Here is a 20,190-nt window from a genome sequence, read left to right as displayed (position 1 = left end):
GTGTGTGTGTGTGTGATTGACAGTGTATGGTGTTGTGGTGCTGTGTGCACTGAGTGTGTGGTATTACTCAGCATGCGTGGGCATCCGTCCTTCAGTGTTATACATGAGCAGCCCATGTGTTGGAAGTCCTCTCAGCAGGATACAATAGAGCGTACCTTTATTTCGGTCTAGTAGATCACACCATGAGCTCCGTTACCGTGAAACCAGCGCTGATTGAGTTTGTTTATTTTCAGTGTTAAGAAAACACGATCTTCATTCCTAATATCACACGTCGCCGGATATTTGGAGAGGATACTGATCTTTAAACTCGTGCAAAAGTGTGTGTGCGTGTCGGGAAGAGAAAGAGTATATGTTCTGTCCAGGACCGCCTCCCACATGAGCTCCAGGGATTACACAAGCAGATGAGTGGGTGGCATGTAAAAACAACGAGGGGGCCGCCGGTCGACTCCAAATCTAGAATCCCACACCTCTCTGTGTGTGCAGACGCTCGTGAACCCGCTCCACTGTGGGCTTCGCTTGGCACAGACAACAGCTGCTGCTAAACTTTCTTCTGCGCTAACCGTAAATAAATGCAAAAAAATGAAGATTTTGTGAAACGATGTATATTTTTACGGGGGCGGCCTTGAGCTGCAGTCGAAAAACTAATTAAATGCATTATCATAAATCAATGGATGTCTAATTATACATGCACCATGAACATTATTCAAATAATAATCCACTTATTCTATATGAAATATGAAGGCGGCAAAAGCACGATAATGAAAATATAAGTATTTGCATTAAATTGCATTCAGTGTTATCGTTATTTTAATAATCACAGAGATACAATTTTTTAGACAGAGAGGGAGAGTTTTCATTTTCTGTTTTCATTTTCAGTCAGTATTAGTTATTTTTATGTAAATATTTGCCATTTCATACTGTTTTTTGTATTTTTTATTGTTTTATTTCTGTTTTAGTTTTCTTTAGTATGTTTAATTAAACTAAATGAATTTTTTTTTCATCTTACGCTTGCTTTAAGTAAAATATCTATAACTTTTTTATTAGTTTTTGTAGTTATTTTAGTACATCAATTTGCAAAAATGTGACTTTGATAGCTGAAATATAATGTTTTTAATGTATTTTCTTTTCTTTGTCACACTTATGTATATGTATATATGCATTTAGTTATTTTTTTTTAGATATTCCCTGCAGCACACTGTAAGTAAATGTACATTTTATGAACATTCTATTAAATTTATTAGGTTGATATTTTGTTGGAGGGACGTTTAAGAAAGGGAATTCCTGGAAACTCTAAACCTGATATCTCACTACTGAAAATAGTTTTTGAAATACTGACAAGACGCGTATGGCTTCAGAAAGGCCAAGGTCACTGGGTTCGCGTCCCGGGGAATGAACTAATAAGACGCGTGCTACACACTGAATGCAACGATTGCTTTGAATAAAAGCGTCTGTAAATGAAAAGGTTCGGCCTTGAAATGGACTAAAACGCAGTCGGCCTTGTGTCCTTTATTTGGAGAACGTGGAGGTGCGATACTTGTGTGGGAGGCACTAATTCAGCTACTGATATCGCTCCAGTTCCGCGCTCGCTGCGCTCGAGTTCAGTCAGCAGTCTTTCAACTCCAACTTTCAGCGCGATCCAGACGCACTTGACTGACCGCGACGCCACGGACTGGACAGCTGGGCTCAGATGACACGTTAAGAACTGAAAAAAAGAATGGACCGATCTGTTAAAGCGAAATAAAAGATGCATCCTAGCGTGTCAGTGCCAGCGTATAGCGCGGGGATGCGCAGCGGCAGGTGATGTGGATGCTGACGCGCCGGGGCTCAACTGGTCTCCAAGTGGCTCTTAGAACCTGTGGAAGAACTTTTGCACGGCTGGCTTTCAGTAGGAGTCGAAATCATGGAGTTGAGGGACCGTCCAAGAAGTCTTTATGACAATTTCGGTATTAGTTTCCATTTAGGCATTTATTGTTTATTAAACACTGCTGCGCGAATCAACAAATGGCTCGCTTTAACGCGCTAATCTAGTATTGCTTATTGCGGCACGTTTTAAAACTTTTCCGGCACGTTTAGTGACAGCACTTGTTCTTATCGAGTTAATCCGGATCCCGTTGGCTCGTATGGGACTGAGGCACTCATCGCGGTGCCTGCTCCTGCGGAGAAAGATGGCGGAGGCGGAGAGCTCGGAGGTAAGTCAAAGATCCCTTAAGTCATCTATAATACAGCGATGCTCGTCCAGACATTCGTATATCTGCTTCTAAATCGCGCCGGATTCGTTGTAGACGCTTCCTATGCGTTCAAGTGCACGGTTGCGTAAAATGACGCGCTGCTTTGGAGGTCATACAAATCAGTGTCCGGTGATGTGTATGACTATGCAGGCTAAAAACCACAGCGATCCGAGCGTAACGCGTCCGATTTCCCGGGAAAACGTCTTGAAAGCGATCGCACGGACCACACCGAACGCTAAATATAGAGGTTTATATTAATATTGATGTTGCGCGTGTTGGTTGCGTAAAGATTAAGCAGGCAGGCATCAGATGCGAGACGTTTTCCAAAATCTCGAACGCATCGAATCAGTGTATGATTCGTACCTAAAGCGTGCAGTAAGAGGATAAAGTTGCTCGAGTGCTTGTTGAATTGAGCAGTCGTTGCTCTTTTATGTAGTGTACTGGGTCCTCGCGAGACGGCTGAGCGCTGTCCTTGGTGCTGCAGTATTTTGCCCCCCTCCCCAGCTCATTAGCATATTCACCTTTGCATACCTGATTTTAATGTTGACGTTGTTAACAGGTCACTAAATAACACAAGCCCCGAATAGCAAGGTGAAGAAAAAAAAAAAAAAATCGCAAGGTGAAAAACACCGAAGCGCCTACTGTCCATATGCTTTGTTAATCGTTTTTCCACACATTTTTTTTTTTTTTTACAAAACTGTCTATTTTATTCTCATTAGGTTTTAATGAATTCATTTATTTATCTATTCATTCATTCACTACTAATTTTATTCGCTCACTCTTTTTAACGCGTGAAAAAAAATCTAACTTAAAAAACATTCGCAGAAAAAGGTGCCTCTGTGCCTTGCATCCATCTGTTTCATTATTTGTTTTTCACACATTTTTTTTTTTTTTTTTTACAAAACTGTCTACATTTTAATTGCTTTTTGGCATGTTTATCAATCACATAAAAATAACTTGCATAACTTGCAAAAACCTTAAGCCTTAAACCTAAAGCCTCAGTGCCTATCTATCGATCTATCTATCTATCTATCTTAACATAGAAAGATTCCTTCTCGGTGTGAAGAACATTTGAATAATCTACGGGAAGGTTTTACGGACGTTACACCCCTTAGCTCAAACAGGTCATATTGCTAACATTACCAAGGTCATGGGTCTGATTCCCAAGGAGTGCATATATACTGATTAAAGTCAGTAAATGCATAAATATACTTCTAAAATGTAATAAGTGGTAATGTTCAATGCGCCTCTAATCATATTATGATCTTGACCAGCAGCGCCAGCAGCAGCGTATTTCCAATGCTCCCTCGTCCCAGTCCTTGCAACCATCTCCGCTACCGAAGCCAGTGACATCTGTTCATCATGTTCCTCACCCCCCACACACGCCACACGTCTCCTCGCTTTCTGCCTGTCCCGGCCGAGGCAAGATGGCCAAGCTACTAAACCCGGAGGAGATGACATCACGAGACTACTACTTTGACTCCTACGCCCACTTTGGGATCCACGAGGTGACCGCAGTCCGATTTCACCACCGAGCCTGATGCACGCGACTGTCTTTTTATATCGTCCTCCTCTGTTGCTTTAAGAAAGAATAAAGGCAGCTGCTTTAGAACTTTTAATCGATCGTAAGAACTCGAACGTGTCACCGAAACCAGCTGAGAGACTGAGAGAGCGCACTTTTGATACCAGCACATCTATAGCATAAGGGTCAAATTGGATCTGTCTGAAGATAAAAGAACAGTTCTTGATAACAGAAAAAGAGAAGGACGAGAGTAAGATAGTGCGATGGAGAAAGAAAAGGAGAGAGAATTAGAGCGGCGGGAGGGGGTGCTTGGAAAGATGTGTATCAGTTAATCCCAGCAGGCTAAATGGAGACCTGTCTCTATAAAAAGAATCCTGGAGACACTGTGCTTTGTGTCCTATATATTGTCCTCCATAGCCCAGTCCAAGAGCAGAAACGAGGGATAAAATGTCACGGACTCACAAACATTAACGCCAAGTTCTACAAAAATCGAATTTAAAACTGAAGTTGTCGTTTCTTCCTCTCGATAGGAGATGCTGAAGGATGAGGTGAGGACGCTGACGTATAGGAACTCCATGTACCACAATAAACACATCTTTAAAGATAAGATAGTTCTAGACGTGGGCAGCGGAACCGGAATCCTCTCCATGTTTGCTGCCAAAGCAGGAGCCAAGCATGTATACGGGGTGAGAACTCAAATTACTCATTACAAGCGTGTTTGCTCTTCTGTGAGTTAGAGCGCAATGTGCAGGCATTTCTGCGGTTCTTACTCTTTTTTTTTACACTCACAAACTTTATCTATGTATATCAGGAGAGACGGAGTGGGAGAGTGTGCTGATAATATCAGTACCCTCACTGTGCTTCTGGTCTGCAGTTAGATAACACTCCACTGATCCACCCACTAGGTCCAGTTTTAGCTGCCGTTTCATCTTTTCTAAGTCACAGTAAGCAAAAGAGGTCTCTGATTCTGTCCAGGACTCAAGCAGAAAGGGTTAACAAGTTCATAGATGTGTAATATATATATATATATATATATATATATATATATATATATATATATATATATATATATATATATATATATATGTTATATATGCATTTGGCAGAACGTGTTCAGTTTATGTTCAACACACTTGGGTTTAGGGTAAAGCAAAAATGAGAGTCTTCTAGAAAAGAATGGCTTGATTACGAAAAAATGCAAATGCAAGAGAATGGGAACAACATGCATATGCAATATGGATAATACCAGCAGGAAACTGGAGAAGATGGCTGTGTTGATAACCAGAACAACAACATCACTGTGGTTTGCTCTGCCAACAAAAAAAGTAATTGAATCTCCCAGCAACACACAAAAGTGACGTTCTTTTGAAAATAACGGTGGTTTCGAACAAATCGGTTGAGTGAATGATTCAGTGACTCACGCATAAAGACAGTGACCACTTAATTAATATCACAATAAGGGTATGAATGAATAAATGATTAACTGAACTCATAAAGATATTATGTCACTTGTCACCACCTACTGGCTTAACGATGTAACTGAAAGAATCAATTAAATTGATCATCATTGCCACTATACAGATTAAAAGTCAGTCCGGAGAACGCAAAAAAAAAAAAAACAAGACAAAAAATACATTCCACAAAATATTTATAAGAATGATTTTTTTTTCTTAAAGTATATACCTGAACCTGATAAAATATCCAGTTATGCATAAAAAACGGCTTTATTCTACTAGAACGAATATGGTTCAATTAGAAAGTATGTAAATATCTTGAAAGTTATGCTAATGTAATTATGCTAATTATCTTTTCTTATAGATTGAATGTTCCAGTATATCAGAGTATTCTGAGAAAATCATCAAGTCAAATCATCTGGACAGTGGTAAGATTTATAATCCTCTGCTTATTATCCCTGTTAGGACACAGCACAGCGTTCAGGTCTGATCTGCATTCATGTAGAATAAAAGAGTCGTACATTTTCTTGTTGGCAAGTGGAGTTCCATGACAAAGGAAGCAGCATAGTCACTTCCTGTAGCTGACACTCTTCTCTTGGGGTGTGATGGCAGAAGTTGTTGTTTAGGTGTCCACAGCAGCTCTCATTAACACTGGAGAGCAGCGGGCGAGTGAGAAGCCTGAGTCAGCACGAGAAAGTCACTGCTGTACACACACACGCACACACACACACACACACACACGCACACACACGCACACACACCACACACACACACACACACACACACACACACACACACACACACACACACACCCCCACACACACACACACACGCACACACACACACACACACACTGGTAGCTGGACATTGGCAACTTGCCTTTCGCAAATTTTTGCCATGATAAACTATCAATAAAACATAGCTTTATAGATACTGATTTTTAATTATTTAAATTCTGGGTTTGAAACCTATTTCATTTCAGTGATGTGACAAAAAAATGTGGGGGCTTGATTTTATTTATTAACAAATAATAATAATGTACAGCTGGAAATAAATATTGATTTAGAACAACATATCAATAGTATTTAGTATGCAAATACATTTAATATTTAATTGTAAAAACAAACTGAATTAAGTTAGCTCGTACATTTAGATTTTAGATCATATTATTATCTAATTTAGAGAGCAGTATAATAATTGATAAAATATTATACTACCTAAAGTGCTAGAAATGTATAAAAACAAACTAAAAATTCACATAATAATTATAGATTATAATTTTAATGATAATAATTATTTAAACAATACATTATATTTACAGTTTTATGAATAAAAATGTGGACAGAGACTTGATTTTATCCATTAGTAATTAATAATGGAAATTTTATGGTACATAAAATGATGCCTTTATTATAATTATAAATATATTTTAGAATAAAATATTGAACTGTATATTAAATAGAACAAATAGAACTTGAATTTACATTTTTGCATTTTTCTGTTCATTTCGCAGTTATCACCATCATAAAAGGAAAGGTGGAGGAGACCGAGCTGCCGGTGGATCAGGTGGACATCATTATTTCAGAGTGGATGGGCTACTGTCTTTTCTACGAGTCGATGCTCAATACTGTCATCTACGCCAGGGACAAATGGCTGGTCAGTGTGTGTGTGTGTGTGTGTGTTTGTGTCGGCTGACTCAAGGCCAAGGTTATGTGACTAATTAGAATGTGAAGCATGTGTCCATGCTGAAAATGATCATTTATAATGGGAATGAGTGGCTAGGCATTGGGCTGCTGATGAATGTCTACCACTGAATGACAATCTGGTCCAGAGGACGAGTGGCTTGTTAGCCGTTTTTATGGAACTATTGTGTTAGTGCCAGGGCATTGTTTCACCCTAGGGTTATTTTTATGGTGCATTGAACAGGAAGGAAAAGAAAGAATGACGTGAAGTCACTGGAATAATAGGAATATAATCACGCACATGCCAAGAACACGTTTTTGTAGATTAAAATGTTTTATGGCTAGTTTCAGCAGTGTCCTGTGGTGTGACAAGATATGATTGAATCAAAACCATTTAAAAGATTAGATGTTAACTAATGTAATTTAGGTAACTATTGTATTATAATATATTGCTTTATGATGACATTTTTTTAATGATAATATATTAAACATTTTACAACTATTTAAAAATGTTTAGATAATAATTATATATATATATATTATACAATTTCATTATATATATATATATATATATATATATATATATATATATATATATATATATATATATATCATTTTATAATAACATTATAATTCTAATTAAGACTTTAAAATTTTTTTAAATAATATTTTTATAATTACTACAATATTATATGTACAATGTTTATATCTACAATGTTTTATGACCTTCATATTATTTATACTACTACTATAACTACTACTACTACTACTACTAATAATAATAATAATAATAATATTTAAAAATATAATTTAAAAAATCCATATTATATTATATTGTGTTTTTTTTTTTTTTATTGATGGCCAATAATTATATGACTTATCAAATTCTAATTTAAAAATAAAAAATAAATTGGACATACTTCAATTGGACATACCTATTCATCATTTTTCAGATGTGATCCCTTTTCTGTCCTTTTTCAGAAACCCGGTGGTTTCATGTTTCCAGACAGAGCCACATTGTACGTGGTTGCCATTGAAGATCGGCAATACAAAGACTTCAAAATCCATTGTGAGTACTCACACACACACACACACACACACTCGTACTGCCAAGAGTCAACAGGTACTGTATCAAACGATCATTTAATACTTTATCGTATCACTTTCTCGTTCTGCAGTGTGGTTTGATCAGCGTCTCGTTTCGGATCCCTCACTTTTTTTTTTAGCTTAAAAAAAAGAAATGAAACACTGGGAAAAAATTCCTGTTGGGTTCCATTACTCCCCCGCAGCAAGAGGTTTGCTTTTCTCCCTCCTCCTTGTTTTGGATGGAAGTGTGAGATTGGCCTCGGCCTAACGCTCATGTGAGGGGATGTAATCAAATGCTGCCAGACACAGAGGAGGCAGCAGTCTATTTTAGGGCCGACCAGACAGAGCCAGACAGATTTTCTACTTTTCAGAGTTTTAAAAAGTCTCAAAAACATTTTCTCTGTGCTTGCAGGGTGGGAGAATGTCTACGGTTTTGACATGACGTGCATTCGAAACGTCGCTATGATGGAGCCCCTGGTGGACATAGTAGATCCTAAACAAGTCGTGACCAACTCCTGCCTCATTAAGGTACCAGTATGAGCTCTACATGCGTGTCTGAACTGAATCATAGTACTGCCTGACTTGAGGATAGGGTACGCTGGAACACATGTAGCGTGGGTGTTACATAACACAATCATTCTGATGACAGCTTGCTAACGTGTGTTCATCTCAACGCATGCATTCATTTCAATTAGCCAACGGAAATGAGGCCTCATGGGAAATTATGCTAATAATATCATCATGTAGGTCATTTAAAGGCACATATTTTGTTGTAATAAAGTGTCTCATGCTATACAGTAGGAAGGAAATGAGATTTCTTTAATATTTCAATTATTTACGTAAAAGGAAACAGGAATGAGATTATATTAATAATATCATATAATATAGTATAATAATATAATATAAGGTAATAGAATATATAATATTAAACAACATCTAAACGTTTTAGATAATTATGTCTTTATTATATTTTATTAGTGGTTTCTAAGAAATAACAAAAAAAATTACAATTGCAATTAAAATTTATGACATTTTTAAAATATAATTTAAAAATTCCCTTAAATACGTTAACAGCCATTTCTACCCAATAACATATCTTAAAATGTGATGTAACTGAATTTTTTTAAATTGATAATTATGTCTAGAAATCACACTTTTAAATTTTTACATAGTACATTAAATAATAAATACATCTTCATTTATCTTCATTAAATTATTGTAAGCCTGTGTGCAAATAGCAGTGTCTTCTAAATACTAGAAAAAATATTTTATAACCAGAAAAATGTGTTTATTCCATAGTCAAGGACCTTTCAAGATTTAAATATAATACAATAAAATAGCATTTTTAATCATTATAATTATTATTTAATATCAGTATTATCTAAAATCATTTTAAATAGTAAATTAGTTGTTAATAATTTTTATAAATGTTTAAAATAGGTTTACATGTACCTTGTCACAACACAAGATACTACCTAAATTTAATTAAGACCTCATAGTCCACATAGTAATCTCAGTGTTTGTATTAATTCTAAAATATACATTTCCATATCCGTAACTCTATAGACTTCATTACTTCCAGAATCGTCTCATTTTGTCTAAGAGAAACATCTGAAATGAAGTCTCGTATGAGAACGCTGCGCTCTAAAATAGCAAACTATTAGCATTAAATACTCATTTTGCAGGAGCGGGTTTCTGATCCGTTTGACAGTGAAAGCATATTGAATGTCAAAAATGTCAAAAGAAAAAGAGACAATGCAGGAGACGGAGAGAAAGCTGGTTAGCCGCCAGCAAATGAAGGAAAAAAAAAAAAAAAAAAAAAAAAAAAGATGGCTAGAAAGAGAAGGCCGTGCTTTCAGCCCGGCTCTGAATAACCCAAGGGATCAAACTCTTTGAAGAGGAGAATGATTTGGGCCTCTTTGTGAGGTGCGCTAAATGAAAGGTGGAACTGAACGAATGAAAGGGTCAATGCTGCTACTGATCTGCTGTTTGCACGAAGAGTAATAGGATCTTTGTTCACCACGGCCAACTTATACACGCACCAGTATGGCCACACTCACACAATGAAGTCTTTGAAACCAGATCTGTTGAGAAGACTATATGACATTACCTGCATTGCACTTCACGGCTGAAGTATCTCACGGCTGATCATCAAAGATTTGGTGCATGTATCATAATCACATGTCCCTTTCAGGAGGTGGATATCTACACGGTGAAGCCGGAGGACCTGACGTTCACCTCGGCCTTCTGCCTGCAGATTCAGAGGAATGACTACGTTCACGCTCTCGTCACGTACTTCAACATGGAGTTCACCAAGTGTCACAAGAAGACGGGCTTCTCCACAGGTTCTCTTATTCTCTACCTCTTTATCTGTTGCAAATTAATTCGGTGCTAACCCGAGTCGCACATTCCCTCCCAGCCCCCGACGCTCCCAGCACTCACTGGAAGCAGACGGTGTTTTATCTGGAGGATTATTTGACGGTGAGGAGAGGAGAGGAGATCCTGGGCAGCATCACAGTGAAGCCTAACGAGAATAACGAGGTGAGGCTTAAAACAGTGCTTCTCAACCTGACGTATTTGATCCAAAGCTGCCCGTTGTCAAATACAGTATTTGAAGGTCCCTAGTGATATTTCTGGTACTTTTGCTGTAATTACAATGCCGTATATTTTCAAACTTTTTGGATTTACAGAAACTTGACAATATATTCAAATAATTGCATTAAGTGAAATAATTAAGAACAATATAATCAAATTCCAGAATTTTATGCACTGAATGCTATTCAGGGTTTAAACCTTTAGTAAGATTTTTCTAGTTGTTTGCGATTAAAAGATTTAAAATTATATGTATACAAATAATTATATTTAACTTAACTAGAATTTAATTAACTAATTATTTGGCTAATAAAGTTCTCAGGTATAGAAGTTACAATTCTCTCATATACGGAATTAAAATAAGAAATACATAATTTTAGCTGCTTATTTTCTATAATTTTAAGCCATCTTGCTAAAATAATTTAATAATTTTATATTACAACATTTAATAATTACATTACAACTTGACATACCACATATACATATATACACTTTTTTATTTATTTATTTTTTCCAGATATGTCAAGTTCTAAATTATATATAAATTTATATACAAAAAAATGCAATTTCTCCTAGATAAAATAATTGTAAATATTTAGAAAAATGGATATTTATTCTTACTCCAATCAAGAGTTTATACATCTTGATTTTAGCGGTTTTATCTCATTTTTAGCTTTTTAAGCTATCCTATGCCCCCTAGTGGGCCCCAGGTCTCTGGTTGAAAACCACTGGTTTAGAAATAAAGAAACAATACGACAAGAAAGTACTGACGCAGCAACCAAACGTGATTTCTTCCAGCGTGACTTGGACTTCACCTTTGAGCTGGATTTCAAAGGACAGCTCTGCGACGCAGCCATCTCCCACGACTACAAGATGCGGTAAAGCGCGAGCGTCATCCTGAGCCGGGCCGCCGTTTCCCAGGGATCGGGCCTCTCCTCTGCCTCTGTCTGGATCAGAGAGGCTGCCGTCGGTGATGCCATCAGTGCCAGTCCAGCACTAAAAGCAATAGTGTCATCACGTGTCACGTTCTTAAATGCACATAGAGGATAGACTGTGAAAACATCACTCTGAATGTTACGGTAACGAGTCCGAGAATGTCAAAGCTTGTGTTTATTTAACCTTATAAGATAGGAAAGTGTCACCGAACAGTATTTGCAATGAGAAATCGTACAACAGTGCCTCATCGAACAAAGGCTTCAGTTCGGAGAAGAGCATGAATGGCATTTTTCACTTCATATTTGATGTTTCGCTTCTATTTAAGTGCTTTTCTTGCGTTATATTTATTGGGTTAGTGTTGAGTCGTTTAATATAGTGACCACTGGCATGTCGTCTGCCTTTATTTTAATTCTTTTCTAAGAGCAGCTACACTATTTTAAATCATTCTTGTCAAAAGCAAGACCTATTTATTATTTTAGCGTGACATAACGTGACAGTTTTAACTTTTTAATATTTTTTGGTTTTGTGTTTTTGGTCAGTTGTCAGGTCATTGTCACATACAACCTTTGTGTAAAGCGATCCCTGAGCGGTTCAGATGAAGACAACGAACGAGGCACAGCATGCTCGACGCTGAATCCAGACGATGGTTTTCCCTCAATAATACATTTGAAGATTTTAGTGCTTCGTGTTGTTGTCATCAGCTGAACTCTCTCTACGAACGGTAACTGAAACACTTCTTGTTCAAGCAAATGAGGTTTTACTGGCCAGTTTGAAATCTAGGTTTCATGAAGCTAGCAAGACTTCAGGTGGGTTGAATGAGGCTATTGCAATGCTAAATAAATGGAAAGTAACAAACAAGCACATTTTCTCTCGAATGACTTTTTTCTCACTCACTTGTTGTATGGGATAACTGCATTTGATAAACGTTCCTGATAATATATAATATACTCCATCTACAGTTGGACACACGTCAGATGAGCACACATATACAATGCTCTGTAAAATTGACATGAAAAAACTTTACACTTTATACTATTTTTAAAACAAATATTAGTGAATTTGTCGTCTTTCAGCCTACATTAAATTATTTCTACTGAATATAATTGGGCTTGAAGAAGAAACGTGAAGCTTAAAGTGATTTCATCCGCATGTTTTTATGTGTGTGTGTGTGTGTGTGTGTGTGTGATCACTTGCAGCAGGACTTCTTCTTCAATGGTTGATCCACCAGTCTGACTGTGTTTACCCATACTCGGTCTTCCTGCTCCCTGAGGACCCTTAAAGCAATAATTAAAATACTTAATTATTAAAAAAACAAAAATAAATAAAGTTTTTCATTGTGCATTCCAATTAATCTCTATCAAACCGCATTGGGAAATGTTTATTAGGTTAATAATATAACAAAAAATTAATAAATAAAATAAAAACATGATAACAAAAAACACGATTTTTGAAAATAGCTCAATAATAACTCAAATATATATATATATATATATACACACACAGACAAATAATTATTAAATATTTATATAAAAAAACTGATGTGTCTGATTCTAGTGGAGTTACTGAGATAAACTTGGTAGCATTGGACTGGTCATGTGATCTCAACATTAGTGGGCCTTTTAAAGTAAGTAAACAACATAAGGTTCACACAGTCTGCAAAGTCGCATTCTTGATCACACTTAAGATTAAAAAAAATAGAAAACTGTAAGCTTTCTGGTTGAAATCTTATAATGTTGTTTAGCACAGTATAATGTTGTCTCACAGTTTTATAACTGTGTCTTTTTTGTGGGTTTCATCCTCGACTGAGGTGTTACAAACATCACAGCTAAACAAAATATGACGGCGTTTGGTGTGTTCTTACCTGGCCAGATGAATCATGGCCTCCAGCACATTAGCTCCAGTATAAGCGCTGCACTCGTAGAACATCAAGTTAGCTTCCTATCAAATACAGCAAACTGCTATAAATCTCTGCTTACTGTGTTGAATGAGGTGATGTAGAGTAAGAACAAAACATATTAAGTAACATTAAAATTTTAAAAGGATATACTGTGTGTCGGAGAGCACAAGAGACGTCCACACCTCTGCTAGCATATCGGCCTCCTTTGTCTGCACTTCTCTCTCGCTCTCCTTGTCCGATTTATTGCCGAGGAGCATGACGGGTATAGGGTCGCCTACAGCCTCCAGTATGCTTTCCAGCCAGGGCCGGACTGATCTGAAACTGTCCTCCATTGTAATGTCATAGATGACCACCACGCCATCTGCCTTACGGAAAAACTGCTTGGTGATGCTGCGATACCTGCAGGGCACAGTGACACAGTTGTTTTTAAATGCTGGATGTTCAGTGACAAGTGAGATTATGTTTTGGTTATGCAGTAGATTACTCTAGACAGCAAGGCTTTCAGAGCTCTTTAAAAAGATAACAGTACAGACAGAGGAACAAAAATAAAGAACATAAACTGAAGCTGAATGTAAATATCTATAAATATAAATGCAAAACCTGATTCTGTCTGTACTGTGTAGGCATGAGGGCCTTACCTTTCTTGACCTGCTGTGTCCCATAACTGAAGAGCCACATGACTGTCCCCCAAATTTAGGGTTCGCACGCTATAGTCAATGCCTGCACAAGACAGTGGAAATTGTTATTCTTTTTTTTTTTTGCCTGGTTTTATGTATACACAACAATACACATAAACTTGTATATATGCACACACACACAAAAATAAATAAAGGCATAAAAATACAGTTTAAAGCTACTTTGTGAAAAAACAGGCAAAAAAAAACAAAAACAAGAAAAAAACAGCATAATGGCCACTAGGAGGTACTGTTGTCTAATATTTCAGTGTGGAGTACACAAGTGCATTCATTTAAATTAAATGGCTAAAACATTTTAATTTAGTTCATTTGCATATTTGGTTTGATATATCGAATAGATTACATTAATAATTTTTAAGTGTTCAGATTATTAATGAATTCACTACAGTTCAGGGGTAAAAAGCTATAAACCTTGCAGAAAGTAAATTGATAGTGTTTGACATAATCTGCTGCGCAATGTGTGCCAGGGTTTAAATGCAGGGAGTGTGACTTCACAAGCCTTTTCATGTGATGCTGCCTGCTGTAGGAAATCCATCTGATATAGCATAGTAGGCTTTAGTTAACATACCTCTGCACAATGCACTGCAAAGCCTTTAATGAGCAATGCTATGCACAGGACTTAGACGTCAAAGGTCACAAATCCCCATTGCAAATATACATGAGTTCAGTTATTAATGATCTAAATTGTAAATTGCGCATGTATTGGAAGAGCAACGTACCCACAGTGGCGGCGGTGGAGGAATGAAACTGTCCGTCACAGAAGCGTCGCAGCAGTGCGGTTTTGCCAACGCTGGAATTTCCCACCAGAATCACCTTGAAGAGGCGCTGAGGGGATGCAGTGGATCGTTCTGCAGGACCCTGCAGCCAAAATGACCCAGAGGGAGCTCTTAAAGACTGGTTTTGTTCGACAAGTGCATATATAGGGATATAGTCTAGACCAGTCTAGGCCCTATTTAAACACACCAGAACAAGCTAATCGATGTCTTTAGACTCACTAAGTGTGTTAGAGCTAAGCTCCGCAGGACAAACCTTCAGTTTGGGCATCCCTGGTAAATGTTCATGGTCTCTTGTGGTAAAACTATCTATTTTAAACCCTCCTCTTTAAGTTAATACCTTTTTTTGTTACTGTATCTTCCAAGGTGTCTATATGTTAACCATTCTGATAAACTGCATCTTTAGGGGTTTACTGGCCTGCTGGAGGGTCTCCTTTCCGACTGGCTGACCCCGTGCAGCGGATGAGGGCATGTTTCCTCTGATCCATTTCTTCTTAGACGGCTTCTTCAGTCTAACTGGTGGCGGAGAGTCAGCAGAGGCCAGGGACGCATTGGATGGATACAGGGAGCTGGTTTCTAGATTGGCCTGAGCTTCTTCTTCTTCCTCACTTAGCTGATGGAGGAGGAGGTGAGGGTCTCCTTGCAGCAGGTGTGGGAGGTGGTCCTCTTCGATGGATATGACTCTACGTAGAGGCCATCCATCCGGTGGAGCATCCTCCACATCCACTCCATCATTCACACCTTCTGAGTCTCTAGCTACATCTTCAGACGGCCCATCCACCTCCGGCTTCCCATCATCCCCTGTGCTGAAGGATGAACAGAGACCGTTTCGTAAAGAGGGGGTCTTCCTGTTAGAACGCTGGGTCACTTCCTCTTTATCAACTTCTCTGAAATTACATGAGAGAGAGAGAGAGAGAGAGAAAATAATGTTTCCATGTCGATAAATATTATATTTAGGTATTCTAAGAAAATGTATGTGAGGTTTTCTCACTTCCTGACAGATGGTTTTCTCTCAGTGTATTTCACTGAGGATGTGTTCAGTCTTTGTTTGCGAGAAGATTTTTTCATTGAATTACTGCGTTTCTGTTGTGAAAAAAAAAAAAAAAAAAAGTTTTGATTGTACTTATTAGGTATTAAAAGTCAAAAATTTGAACACACCAACTAATATTTTCCACTTTTAAAAATAACAGTATAGTGACAGTAATACAATAATGAAAAAATTAAAAAAAACCTTTTTCCTATTTTCTGAACAAAAATTGTCTTATAGCTTCTTTAAACTAAACTAAGATGACAATATATATCTATACATCTATACATCACAACAAAATAAAATGTTAGTTTTATATAGAATTTGATAACTAGATCAAATTAATATATGCCTACTAAATTAATTTCAAATGCGTTTAAGCATCAAGCTTTAGATCAAAACGTTTTCAAGATCATGATAAGCATAAATTAGTGTTTTTAAACTGAACTTTAACCGAAATCTTAAAAAAGGTTTAGATACATGTCCTTTATTTACTAGATGGACATAATTAATAAAACAAAATTATATATACATTTTTTGTAATTGTTGTACTTGTGCTGTGTTTTGTTATTTTTATTTTTCAATCATTTTTAGTAATGTAAAATATAAAAAATAAAAATAATTTAAAATTTCTAAACTTACCAGAAAGGTAATGTCTCGCTCATCTCGCAAATGTTTATTCATTTCTCTGAAAAAAACATAGTTTTGATGTAAGAGTTTTGATGTTTGCCTTTATCTACAGCGTATGCCAGCATATACTAAGCTCACCTGAGTAGATCCAGCTGTTTCATTAAGCTCTGTTTTTCTCTCTGCAAGCCTTCTGTGATTCTGTACATCTCCCTGTGAGGGGAAAAAGTATTAGTGTTTATGTGAAACACTAGACAATGGTGGTATCTGTGTGTGTGTGTATAAATGCACATGCTAACATCTCTCTTTCCTGCTGCAGTCGAGAGGCCTGCTCCTGCAGAACGTCCAGCTGCTCCTGAGCCAACACTAGCTCCTGGCAGGTGTGCTCAAGTTCACGAGACAGCTCCTCGTTGGTCATTTTCAGCTTGACATTCTCCAGTCGACTCACCTGGTGCTCGCTATGAAGGTCACGACATTGTCGCTCTAACTGAAGAAATAAAGATGCAAGAGAGGGACTTGTGAAGGAGAAGGATGCGAGTTGCACAAAATCTAAGATTTTGTAAGATTATGTCTGTTTCATCGTCGCACTGACCCTTCTCTGTTTTTGGAAAAGCTGCTCCAATTCCTGTTCTTTAGAGCGGAGCCGCTGCTGGAGGTCTTGACTGCGTGACTGCAGAGTTTTGGAGTCCTGGAAGAAAGAATTAACATGCTAGTCAGTTTAGACAGTCTTTATCTTATCATTGCTCCATTATCTCCAAGCCGAGAGTAAGTGATAACAAATGCACAAACTGAAACAGAAACTAAGCAGACTAGGCAGTAGTAGCCGTTTAAAAAGTCTGAGGTACGATTTTAATATATTTTAAAATGGTTTTTTTTCTTGCGATGGCAAAAAATATTGTCCTAATATTATTATTTTTATTGCCAATGTTGAAAGTATGTTGAAATATTTTGTGGAATATTTTTTTCAAAATTCTATTTATTCAAAATTCTATTTTTTTCCAAAACTGCCTCTATCTAAAAAAACTGCCAAAAAATCTTACTGAAAATCTGAAAAGTATTTAAAAGCGAACAGTTTAAAAGAATGCATTTACCTTCACAAATGTTCTGTCTTTTTCATTAATAATCTGTTGCTCCATTTCTTCATATAATCTGCATATTTCAGTGTCATGTGTGACTGCTTTCCTGTGTGATGAGAAAACGGCATATGACACAAACAAGCCTTTTTCTGTAATATTACACCCCAAATTAAGTATTTACATTCAAAAACACTGGCTTATGCGTTCAAATCCAGTTAGGTAATAATTTAAGGATCATAAGATTTCACATCTACACAACAGAGCCCCATATTCTTCGGTCACATAAGACGTAAACACACATTGGCAAATTTTTTCATATCTTTAACCAATACATATAGCAAATCACATCATTCTGACCTAGTTTTCATCAAAATATGCTTTTCTCCCCCCAAAAAGTATGTAAAATGCTGTCGAATAAATGGTCACTGGATATGGATAGAACAGCATTCTATAGAGTATTACATTAAGCCCTTAAAAAGAGATTATTCACAAATAACATTGTTGGAAATTAAGAACACAAAGCAGATTACTGGTACTTAAACACGGGTGACTTTAAATGGCACTGCTCTCTATTCGTTCTGGTGTAATGTTGTATAACATGCCACCTCCTGAGGGCGCTCTCCATCTCTTTCCTCTCTTGTCGAGCCTCTTTGATTTGATGCGTGACACGGGCAAGAAATTCTTCAAAGTTGGACAAGAGGTGAGGCTCGTCTTTCCTGAGCTGAGCCCACAGGCTGCGAACCTCACTCGGCCTGAAACGAAGAGAAAACTGATAGAAAAAGCGTTTTTTTTTGTATCACAGTATACCGTGCAAAGCCTAAAAACGAGCACTGACTCTTCAAACACATTACTGGCACCCAAGCTCTCCATCAACATGCTGAAATGCGTCTCTTCATCGTCCTCGTTCTCTGACTGCTCTTTATCCCCTGAACTCCGACCGGGAGCCTCTCGATCTTTATGCGAGGGTGTAGTCATCAGCTCCTCCGTGGCAGAGGCTCTCCGTCCCTGAAGAAAATTACCTGGGGAACCATTACAGGAACGACAGCTTAACTCGCTGCGTGATTACTGTCGTACTGGATATCAAAAAAACGTTTAAGAACTGATCTTGTCTGAAAGGGAGATGTCACAAACGTACTAAATCCAGAGGAAAACTCTCCTAGAGTCAGGTATCCATTTTCGTCAAGATCTAGTGAGTCGAAGACATTCTCCAGTTCCTCAGTAGTGAGTGGCAACTCATTGTGCAGCTTCTAGAAGAAACAGATAACAAAATAAAATCAACAATTTTCTTTAGAAATACTACAAAGAAAAATAACTTTTAAATCAGGGGGTAAAGAATTCGAAATATGCACCTTGAATATTTTAGAACCAGAAAAATTTCAAAAAAAAAAAAAAAAAAAATAAAAAATAAATAAATAAATAAATATATATATATATATATATATATATATATATATATATATATACACACACACTGTGTAGTTATACCAGTAACATTGCAGATGTAAATTAAATTAAAGTGTCCACTTTAAGGACCCCTACTTTACCCTCATATCTGTACGTGTGATGAATCCTTTTCCCTCGCTGTCACAGATCTGGAAAAAGTCCTCTGTTTTGTCCAGCGCAGCAGCGTGTCCCCATCCTGTCTCTTTATTCACACTGTTCCTTGGCAGCGGTTGCTTGTCATCTTGGTCCGAGCCACTGCTGAAGAGCCGTCCAGTCTCTGACATGACCCCAGGTTAACAGCCTCGACCGCCAGTGGTGGCACGAACGGGACGGACTTCAAAGCTAGGTCCAGTTCGATGATTTCTCTTAAAACAACCTAGTAGATGAAATCCATTGTTGTCTTGTACTTGAAACCCAGCACTGGGTCCCAGCTGGAAGTGCAAGAAAAAGCGCAACACGTTAACAATTCTTGGTGCCTTTATGATATGATCACAAAGATGATAAAGTCTGTAATTTTGGCCTACCCTTCCTTAGGCTGTGTTTACATCAATTTAATCAATTACATGGATAAAGTGGTCATAAATTTGTCAGAGCACATCTGCAAAGCCACTGCTGATGGCATCAGTGTGCAAACCTGTCCCTTACTGCTCTTACTGATGTCCCAGCACAATGTCAAGGGGAAAAGGAAGAGGTTTCTGTGGTGAAATTTCCTGTTTAAACAGAAATTGAACTTGCTATGGTTCGGACAAGGAGCTAACGAGTATCTTGTATTCATTTTTAAGCATAAACCAATTACGTGGCTGACATATATAGACCTATTTCTCCTTAGTTTTTTAGCAATGTCAGTGTAATTTGTTCTAAATACATTGAACCACTCGTGAAGCCTCAAACTATGAATCCAAACGAAGTACTTACAGAGAGAAATACATCGCTGCTCTTACCTGGAAAATGAAACAAGCGTTTTACTCCGGGTCTATGCCTAAAATAACGTTAGTGACAATTAAACTGCTTGATTAAATCCAGTGAATGAGTGTAGTTTGTTGAGGGACGGGTTTTAAACGCTCGCGGATAAGAGCGCGCGAGGAGGAGGAGGAACCTCACGTTCAGCAGGAGACGTCTCAGCGACACACTGCTTGTTATTGGCGTATTAAA

General features: G+C 37.4%; 2 protein-coding genes across 5 annotated transcripts; one reads left to right on the top strand and one right to left on the bottom strand.

Moving 5' to 3' along the window:
• The first annotated feature begins 1,539 nt into the window (after positions 1-1,539).
• prmt8b (protein arginine methyltransferase 8b) lies at positions 1,540-12,358 on the top strand. 2 transcript variants are annotated; one of them, XM_043237942.1, is made up of 10 exons: positions 1,540-2,189; positions 3,503-3,736; positions 4,281-4,436; positions 5,569-5,632; positions 6,718-6,860; positions 7,868-7,955; positions 8,385-8,500; positions 10,167-10,317; positions 10,392-10,513; positions 11,363-12,358. In XM_043237942.1, the coding sequence occupies exons 1-10, from the start codon at positions 2,121-2,123 to the stop codon at positions 11,444-11,446; spliced, it is 1,227 nt and encodes a 408-aa protein (XP_043093877.1). In that variant the 5' UTR covers positions 1,540-2,120; the 3' UTR covers positions 11,447-12,358. The 2 variants fall into 2 exon arrangements, with proteins under 2 accessions (XP_043093877.1, XP_043093878.1); XM_043237943.1 differs by having other exon boundaries at positions 1,543-2,189; positions 3,506-3,736.
• Positions 11,652-20,137, bottom strand: cracr2ab (calcium release activated channel regulator 2Ab). Of its 3 annotated transcripts, none has more exons than XM_043237939.1 (17): positions 19,980-20,137; positions 19,140-19,469; positions 18,731-18,842; positions 18,431-18,614; positions 18,201-18,347; positions 17,611-17,701; positions 17,112-17,207; positions 16,819-17,006; positions 16,661-16,732; positions 16,535-16,580; positions 15,857-15,948; positions 15,284-15,752; positions 14,812-14,950; positions 14,036-14,117; positions 13,580-13,796; positions 13,362-13,438; positions 11,652-12,774 (listed from the first exon to the last, which is right to left on the bottom strand). In XM_043237939.1, exons 2-17 carry the CDS (start codon positions 19,320-19,322, stop codon positions 12,687-12,689), a joined length of 2,283 nt encoding a protein of 760 aa, XP_043093874.1. In that variant the 5' UTR covers positions 19,323-19,469; positions 19,980-20,137; the 3' UTR covers positions 11,652-12,686. The 3 variants fall into 3 exon arrangements, with proteins under 3 accessions (XP_043093874.1, XP_043093876.1, XP_043093875.1); XM_043237941.1 differs by having other exon boundaries at positions 19,954-20,132; XM_043237940.1 differs by lacking the exon at positions 19,980-20,137 and adding an exon at positions 19,563-19,678.
• Positions 20,138-20,190: the final 53 nt, after the last annotated feature.

The sequence above is a fragment of the Puntigrus tetrazona genome, chromosome 4 (assembly GCF_018831695.1).
Source record: "Puntigrus tetrazona isolate hp1 chromosome 4, ASM1883169v1, whole genome shotgun sequence".
NCBI lineage: Eukaryota > Metazoa > Chordata > Actinopteri > Cypriniformes > Cyprinidae > Puntigrus > Puntigrus tetrazona.
This window is presented reverse-complemented; position numbering and strand designations above follow the sequence as displayed.

Excerpts from the sequence above, each read along its gene's own strand:
- prmt8b (XM_043237942.1), top strand. The coding sequence starts at position 2,121 with ATGGGACTGAGGCACTCATCGCGGTGCCTGCTCCTGCGGAGAAAGATG. Across the intron at positions 2,190-3,502 it reads CGGAGGCGGAGAGCTCGGAG|CAGCGCCAGCAGCAGCGTAT; the intron begins GTAAGTCAAAGA and ends GATCTTGACCAG. Across the intron at positions 10,318-10,391 it reads GAAGACGGGCTTCTCCACAG|CCCCCGACGCTCCCAGCACT; the intron begins GTTCTCTTATTC and ends ATTCCCTCCCAG.
- cracr2ab (XM_043237939.1), bottom strand. The coding sequence starts at position 19,322 with ATGTCAGAGACTGGACGGCTCTTCAGCAGTGGCTCGGACCAAGATGAC. Across the intron at positions 16,733-16,818 it reads CTGCAGCAGGAAAGAGAGAT|GGAGATGTACAGAATCACAG; the intron begins GTTAGCATGTGC and ends TTCCCCTCACAG. Across the intron at positions 14,118-14,811 it reads CTCCACCGCCGCCACTGTGG|GCATTGACTATAGCGTGCGA; the intron begins GTACGTTGCTCT and ends TGTCTTGTGCAG.